The sequence below is a fragment of the Onychomys torridus genome, chromosome 8 (assembly GCF_903995425.1).
Source record: "Onychomys torridus chromosome 8, mOncTor1.1, whole genome shotgun sequence".
Classification (NCBI taxonomy): Eukaryota; Metazoa; Chordata; class Mammalia; order Rodentia; family Cricetidae; genus Onychomys; species Onychomys torridus.
In genome coordinates, this window is record NC_050450.1 from 77,240,865 (window position 1) to 77,249,504 (window position 8,640).

The following is an 8,640-nucleotide window of genomic DNA, read 5'->3' on the forward strand; positions in this document are numbered from 1 at the left end:
TATTATTTAGCATTCCTGTTCTTCTAGTAAGGTAAGAGCAATCATCGGCTGCTGCCCACCAATCACGCCAAAAAAGCTGTTAACAACAGATTAATTAGATTTTAGACACTGTAGCATCATACATCTTTCTGAGAAGGTGTGGTTCATCCAGGGAGTCGGGTAGACGCATGCCAAGCGCCGCTTTACGACTTTCATGATCTTAATAAACACTAAAACATTGAGGAAGAAACACTCATTGAATACACATTTAATCTTTCTGCCCACTGAGCCCAGCGCAGACACCACCCGCCTGCTGTCTGACTCCATTACTTGTGCTCCCTGACCATGCTAGCTGCCTACAGGGTCGGGCTGCATCCGCTGCTGTATCCAGGAAGGAGTTTTTCAAGATGTAGATATTATCTTGTTTTTCTGTCCTAACCCTTTCTGGGGGCTTTCCATTGTCCTAAGGTGACAGACCAGATCCTTGACAAGCCAACAAGCCAGATTAGATACTGTCCCCCAACCCCTCACTCATGTGTCTCTACAGTCAATCTCTTAGGGCTGTGCTTCCTGCCACAGGACCTTTGTACATATCCTCCCAACACACAGGGCTTGGAGCATTACCGTTCTTCATCAGCTAATTTCTTTCCATTGTTTTATTTTATTGTACTGTTTGGTTTGGCTGTCCTGCCAACTGAACCTGCCTTCATATACTAGGCAAGTGTTCAACCACATGACCCTTTTGAACATTTTTATTTTGAGGCAGGATCATTTTTTGAAACTTGAGCGAACAGCTCAGGTCACAGTCTATCATGACAGGATGTAGCATGAATCCTAAATGGTCTTTTTTTGTGTGTGTGGAGCTGAGGATTGAACCCAGGGCCTTGTGCTTGCTAGGCAAGCACTCTACCACTGAGCTAAATCCCCAACCACCTAATTGGTCTTAATACAAACCCAGAGCCAGATATCGGGGTAAATGCTGAAAGATCAGGGAGACAAAGGAACAAGCCACAGCCACCTCTTACCTCACCAACTCCTCACCTGAAAAGGACTGAGCTCCTGTCTCTGCCCAGCCATATCACTTCCTGTCTCAGCCTCCCTAGTGCTAGGATTAAAGGCATGTGTGTCTCCCAAATACTGGGAGCAAGGGCATGAGATCCCAAGTGCTGGGATTAAAGGTGTGTGCCACCACTGCCTGGCCTAAATGGCTACCTAGTGGCTGGCTTTGCCCTCTGATCTTCAGGCAAGCTTTATTTGTTAGAGCAGACCCAGAATACCACCACAGCAGGAAGTCAAGGTCACAGAGCTTGCAGCAGCTGGTCACGTGACATCTTCAGTCAGAAGAGCAATGAATGTATGCACATTGGAGCTCGCCTTGATTTCTCCATTTTATACAGTCCAGCATCCCAGTCAGGGAGTAGTACACCCGACTGGGTGGGTCTTCCCACCTGAGTTAATGTAATCTTGATAATCCTCCACAGGCATGCTCAGAGGGCCATCTCCCAGGTGGTTCTAGACTGTCAAGCTGACAATTTAACATGGACCACCATCACATTGAGCTTCCTTCTCACTGTGTGAAAGTCAATGAACCTTTACATTTCTCTGCCAGGTTCCCATACCAACATCCTCACTCCTTTAAACAGAAAACACGTCTATTTATTTTGTATGTACACATATGTATATTTCGCATGTGTATGTATGTGAACATGTGCACTATGACACAGGTTTTGAGGGCAGAGGACAACGTGTAGTTTTCTCTTTCCACTGGGTGGGTCCTGAGGATCGAACTCTGGTGTGGTGGCAAGCTCCTTCTACCCACAGAGCCATCTTGCCAGCCCCCTTTCCACTCCTTAGACAGGATCCTTTTCCTTTGGGATCCTTTACAAAGGCGCCATGTTATTGTTCCTTGAGATTCCCATCCATCTCCCTCACGAGGCGGTGACGTCTGTGAAGGCTAGGGCTATGGTCTGTTGTCAAAAGCTGTCCCACAGTACTGAGGGTGGAGCCCGACCCATTTGTAAAATCCCTGTTGAGTAATGCAGGTGATGATGGCCTTAAACTTCAGTGTGGCCAACCCAGTCCCCTTGCAGAAGGGCTTTTTTTTTTTTTAAGCTGAGGCTCGAACCCAGGACCTTGTGCTTGCTAGGCAAGCACTCTACCACTGAGCTAAATCCCCAACCCCCAGAAGGGCTTTTGAAACGGGTGAAGATGAGGCATCTCGTGGAAGGTTCTGGAAGAACTCCCATGGAATAAGTCTGTGAGCGACTAGCCTGCCGAGTGAGGGAAGAAAGAACCAGTGGACAAGAAACTGACACTGGCCTAGTCTCTGCTCCACACCAGACACTTTGACCTCCTTGGGGGTTCCATCAGCCATCATTTAGTTGGCATTCTCCTTCATGGGTGGCCAAAGAAACCAAGTCTCAGAGAAGTCCCAGAGCTGGGTGCTAAGGGGGAGACTTCACCGCAGCTGCCTTTTAAGCAGAGCAGAGAAGGAACAAATTGGTCCACCTAACATTTTATTTCTGCCTCTTGTAAATGAGTGGATGGTCAGTGGGAGAGCCGTCTGTGTGGGTGTTCACAACCTTGACAAACCTAGCTCTTGGAGTGGGTGGGGAGGAGCTACCTACAGCCGGTCAATCCCTTTTCTCCGGCACAGGTGACATGGGAGATCTTGGTACAGAGTCCACACCCAAGGCCACACGTCCTGGGAAGAAGACCCCACGTAAGTAGTCTCCTCTTATCTCTGGTGTGGCTGTGGCTGACAGGTGCTTGGCTGAGACCATCCCAAGTGTTTTACCAGGGTCTCAACTGGAGAAACATTCTGCAAGAGGCCCCATGTAACAAGTGGTGTGGGGCTGGACAGGCCCTCCACTGGGGCAGGGGAGGTGACTTTTCCACGCACACTGACTATGTGGGATAGCATAGTCACCAAAGCTGTCGTGTGTTTGAGGGACATTTGATACTCCAAGCCCAGCCAATAAGTGTGCTCTCTAGCCAACTGGCTTTAATGCACACCGTTGTTACAGTATTTCTTCCTCCCTCTCTCTCTCTAAACTTCCCTGTCTTTAGTGTGTATGTCTGTGTGTTTATGTTTGTGTGGAGGAGTGTGGACATGTGGTGCATGTGTGGAAGTCAGAGTTCCACCTAGGATGCCAGCCATTACCTCCCATCTTGTTTGAGACAGGGTCTCTTGTTTGCCATGGCATAAGCCAGGCTCACTGCTCTGAAAGCTTCTGGGAGTCTCCTGTGTCCATGTGCCATCTTGCCTTAAGAGTTCTGGGATTTCAGATGCATGCTGCCCCATCTAGCATTATCTGGGGTCTGAAGATCTAAACTCAGGTCCCTCATGCTGACCACTGACCCATGTCCCCAGCCTCATATTTCTCACTATTTTCCCCTGTTGACCTCTCCTACTGAGCCATAGAAAATATTTTCCTAATTGTTCCCACCAGTGAAAATTTGATTCTACATGTGTACAGGGGTTTATTTATAAAAAAAAAAAAAAAAGAGTAAACAGTAAGCAGGACATGGTGGTACATGCCTTTAATCCTAGCATCTGTGAGTTCAAGGCCAGCCTGGTCTACATAGTGAGTCCTAGGACAGCCGGGCTCTGTAGAGAGACCCTAAAAAGGAGGAAAAAAAAAAAAAAAAGGAAAGAGAACAATTTGTTTGTTTTTGTTTTGTTTGTTTTTCCAGACAGAGTCTTTTTTGTGTAGCTCTGGCTGTCCTAGAACTTACTCTGTAGACCAGACTGGCCTTGAACTCACAGAGATCTGCCTGCCTCTGCCTCCCAAGTGCTGGGATTAAAGGCGTGCACCACCACTGCCTGGCAAAAGAACGCTTTTTACACCCCACACCTCAAGCGTCACTGTCGTTGGGAATGTGGACATGGGGCTGGGAAGAATAGGGTGAATCTCCTTGCCCCTCACGTTTGGAAAATAATGACAGTTGAGCCTGTGGGATGAAGACAAGTAAGGTTCCCAGGGGACACACTGGTTGTGAGAACTCTTTATAGCCCTTAAACGAGCAAGCTGTGACTATTTCCCCAGGTCAGTATGAAAAGGCATCGAGGTGCTCCACTGTTAATGGTGTCAGTGGGCGTAAGAGAACTCTGGGTGTACTTTACTGTTTGTTGCTGGTTTATAGTGTGTGAGTTGTCTTCAGCAAACCACTGATGGGCATCAGTTTTTCTGTGGGCTAGAACACCTGGCGACATAGTGTGTGCTTGGAAGAGCCCTTGGGAAGGCAGAATGTTTTTTAAGCACTATTGTAATACTTAAAACCAAGTCTATTTTTTTTCTGACTTCCTTTTTTGGTTTTGGTTTTGGTTTTGTTTTTTTGGTTTTTTGTTTGTTTGTTTGTTTGTTTGTTTTTGTTTTTGGTAGCATTCTAATCTACCTAGAGTAAAATGCACATACCCTAAATGTACAGTTAAATATATTTTTGACAAATGTGTCCCCTCTTACCATTATCCAAATCAATGTAAACACTTCCTAGAAAATTCCTAACTATTTTGTAATAGTCTATACCCCCATGACCCTGGTGGGGGTTCCTGTCCTTGTAGATGTCTGTTGCCAGCTCCCCACTTATATTTCAAGATAAGCCAGCCTTCCTTAGTTTGCAAGAGTCAAATGCATTCTGATGAATGTTCCTATGGTCTTTTGTGTATAGCAATGTGCTTTAAACTTTCTTAATCCTCAAATCTTTTCTTTTTTAGAGGAAAAGAAGACCAAGAAAGCCTGTAAGTTGTGCATTCATGTATCTTTTTGTTTCCATGACTTGTTGGAGTCTAGAGCTAAGGTTGAGAACAACAGCTGACCTGACCTGCTTTAACAGGGGCTCTCCATTGGCCTCATCCTTACACATGTGTGCTGTGAAGGCAGTCAGGTCTGAGCAGGGAGAGGGGGCCCATTGTAAATGAGTAAGACAGATAAAGAGCCTTATCTGGACTCACTCTGTGGCCTTGGCTGGTCAGATGTGTTTGTGGAAGTCATTGTCATAGAAGGGAAGAGAGGTCATCTAGTCCTCTGTGTCATACTGCTGTTTCATGTTGTCTTTCCCTCGCCTCTCAGCTGCTGCAACTGGCCCCAGCCAAAGCTCTTCCTCATCCAACAAGTTTCCCACCTTTGGAGCTCCTGGACCGTCAATGGACTTTAAAACAACTGTCCCTGAGGGTGAGTTGTTGTGGCCAAGGGAAGTATCTACTGTAGCTGGAGCTTTCCTGCCTGGCCCACAGTCAGGACAAATCTCTCTTACCCGCCAGTTCCACAGCCACTCAGACCCAACCAAGAAAGCACACAGAGACTTATATTGTTTACAAACTATATGGCCGTGGCAGGCTTCTTGTTATCTGCTTCTTCTATCTTAAATTAACCCATTTCTATTAATCTATACTTTGCCACGTGGCTTGTAGCTTACCAGTACCTTACATCTTCCTTGTCATGGCGGCGGCTGGCAGTGTCTCTCTCACCCAGCCTTCCACTTCCCACAATTCTCCTCTTCCTTGTCCCGCCTTCTCTATCCTTCCTGCCTGGCTACTGACCAATCAGTACTTTATTTGTTTTAACCAACCAGAGCAACACATTTGATATACAGAACATCCCACAGTTTGATATACAGAACATCCCACAGCAATCTACCATTTGTCCTGAGTTTGTCTTGAATACCACTTTCTGTTTCTCTTCTAGCCACACCCCAAGCCAACACCCCACAGTCAAACTCTGCTGCACTCAAAGCTAAGATCCTAGAAAACTTCCTAGCCAAGTCCAGAGCTGAGCTTCTGGAGTGTGAGTAGCTTGGCTATGTGGATGGAAGAGTGGGTGGGTGGATACATGCATAAATGGGTAGGTGAGTGGGTAGCCAGGTAGATGGTTAGGTGGGTAGATAAATAGACAGATGAATGGGTGGTCAGTGCACCAGTGAGCGGGGAGTTGCAGGAGTTGATAGATGATGTGTGTATTTGAGTGGGTGCTTGGAGAGATGAATGGTTAGTTGGATAGGTGGATGGGTGGGTGGGTAGATGGAAGGATGGATGGTTAGATGAGTGGGTGGGTGAGTGAATGGATGATGTGTGAATAGATAGATGGATGGGTATGTGGATATGTGGATGGGTAGTTGAATAGGTGAATGGCTAAATAAATGTATAGATAGGGAAAATTTTAAAATTGCAAGTGTCTTGGGCCTCTTGTCATTGATCCCATGGGGGATGTTTTCTCAGATTTCGTTAAAATTGTCTTCGACTACAATACTGCCCACAACAAAGTAGTCCTTTCAGACAACTACACCACCGCTTCTGTGGCTGACGGGCTCCAGCACTACCGGTCACATCCCCAGAGGTTCACCTACTGCTCTCAGGTTCTGGGGCTGCATTGCTATAAAAAAGGCATTCACTACTGGGAGGTGGAGCTACAGAAGAACAACTTCTGTGGCGTAGGCATCTGCTATGGCAGCATGGAGCGGCAGGGCCCTGAGAGTCGGCTGGGCCGGAACGCCAACTCGTGGTGTGTGGAATGGTTTAATAACAAGATCTCTGCCTGGCACAACAATGTGGAGAAAACTCTGCCCCCCACCAAGGCCACTCGAGTCGGTGTACTCCTCAACTGTGACCATGGCTTCGTCATTTTCTTTGCTGTCACAGAAAAGGTCTATCTGATGTACAAGTTCAAGGTGGACTTTACTGAAGCCCTGTACCCAGCCTTCTGGGTGTTCTCTGCGGGTACCACGCTTTCCATCTGCTCCTCCAAGTAGGCGGGCCACTAGGCCAGCCTCGGACACCTGGACTTGCTGGGGAACATCCAAGACTGGAAAAACGCTGTTGGGGGGGGCATTCTACTTGGAGAACTTCTGAGTCCCCAACAGATAGGAGATTGGGAGGGGAGCTGGGGAAGAGGCAAGAGACAACAGGGGAGATTTGGCTCAGAAAGGGGTGGGGTGACTGTCTTGTGGGTGGGGAAGCATATCTACCTCCTGGTGCCGCTGAGGGCAGGATGACCTCCTCCCAGTGTTCTGGGAAATCTCAGGCTGCTAGCCACTTGGGCAGGGCTTCAGAGAGTCAAATTATTAGTGCCTCTGTTGTCTTACAGAAAATCTGTAGCCATGTTTTTTCTCAAGTGATGGATGTCTACTCTCTGGGGTGGCCTTCAGACCTTTGTATTTTGATTATGTTCTAGATTAAAAAAAAAAAGACAGAGGCAGGCAGATCTTTATGAATTCAAGGCCAACCTGGTCTACATAGTGAGTTTCAGGACAGCCAAAGCTACATAGTGCGACCCTGTCTCAAGAAACAATAACAACAACAAAAAGTTCAGTTTTTGAGTTCAGTGTATATATTCTCTCTTTGGTGCTAGGTATTGAATCCTAGGGCCTTTCTATGCTCCACTGCTGAGCTTCATCCCTATTCTGAATTTCCACATGACCCTTCCTCCCAGGAACCTTTCGTAGATAAGGCTTCAAACTCCGATCTGAATCAGCCTGTGTCGATTTTTGTCAAGGTAACCCCGATGCAGGTGAGATGGAGCCTCTCCCTCTCTAAGGGGAGATCTCAGCAGGGACATGTTGACCATGGCCATAGAGCTAAGAGGCCTTTCTTTCCATAGCCTGTGCTGGGAGTGGGGGTAGGGAAGCAGAACCTTGGCTGGCTTAATGGGAGCCTGATGGCTCTGCTCTTACTAATGTCTTGCCTTGACATTAGTAAGTCAGCAGTAATGTCCCCCTCCTCTGGATTGTAGATACTGGGCTGTGGCTATAAATGCCACCATTTGCCTTCCATGGCTACCACTGGTTAAGTGGCCAGCCACACCACATTCCCATTCCCTACCATCATGCAGATTGGCTGTGTGTGGTTGCCGCAGGAGCCATGCAAGATCACCCACTGAGGTGACTACCTATTGCCTGAAGGACCTGTGGGAGACAGCCATATTCCTGGTTTTCCCTAGCCACAGACTACTGCAGGCCCAGTGATGAGTCCAAGACCCATCACCAAACCTGGTCCTTTCTGCTGTCTTCCTCATTTGAGCCAATTGCTGATGCTCATATAGACCGAACTGTAGGTTAGGAGGACTTTTAAAGATAAGAAAAAAATAAAACAAGGAAGGTCCAGCCAGTGGCTGTTTTTTCTGCAGTCTTTCATGCAGTGAAAATAGCCCAGGCCACTAAAGGGCAGGAATGGATGACTGGGATCTCCCCACCCTCCTTCTGTACTGATGTCAAATCCAGAGGATATGAGGATTTGGCCTCAGGATGACAGGAGTCCAGCTCTCTTTCCTAAGTGGGGAGTTCCCTCCTGTAAGCCTTCCTATGAAGAGAGGTCACCATAGGGAAGGTAGGACCCCTAGACCTTTCACATGGATGGATATTTGAGAACATAACACATCTCAGATCTTGTAATGGAATTCCAGGACTCAGCATTGGCATTCCTGACAGATGTGTGATCTGTGTCCTCTCCCAGAAGAATGTTCTGTTCCTGGGAGCATCTTTCAGGGAACATGTCCCTGTAGATGATATGTGGACTTTGAAAGTTTTTTTTTTTTCTTTGCTGCACAAATTCTTGGTGATGCTTCTCCGAATTTGAAGATGCCCAAAAGCATCTTCGCCGAAATTCTGAAACAAAGCCTTGTTTGGAACCAAGTTAGACTTGGGAAACATCTAGGTCTAGAGAAGTAG

At 47.1% G+C, this 8,640-nt stretch overlaps 1 protein-coding gene across 1 annotated transcript in view; it reads left to right on the forward strand.

Annotated features, from left to right (window-relative positions):
* Trim25 (tripartite motif containing 25) overlaps positions 1–7,173 on the forward strand; it is a 16,077-nt gene extending 8,904 nt beyond the window's left edge. Inside the window, 5 exon segments of the mRNA XM_036195289.1 lie at positions 2,520–2,701; positions 4,697–4,720; positions 5,052–5,153; positions 5,667–5,765; positions 6,197–7,173. Coding sequence (XP_036051182.1) covers positions 2,520–2,701; positions 4,697–4,720; positions 5,052–5,153; positions 5,667–5,765; positions 6,197–6,726 — 937 coding nt within the window. The 3' untranslated portion in view covers positions 6,727–7,173.
* The last annotated feature ends 1,467 nt before the right edge of the window (positions 7,174–8,640 follow it).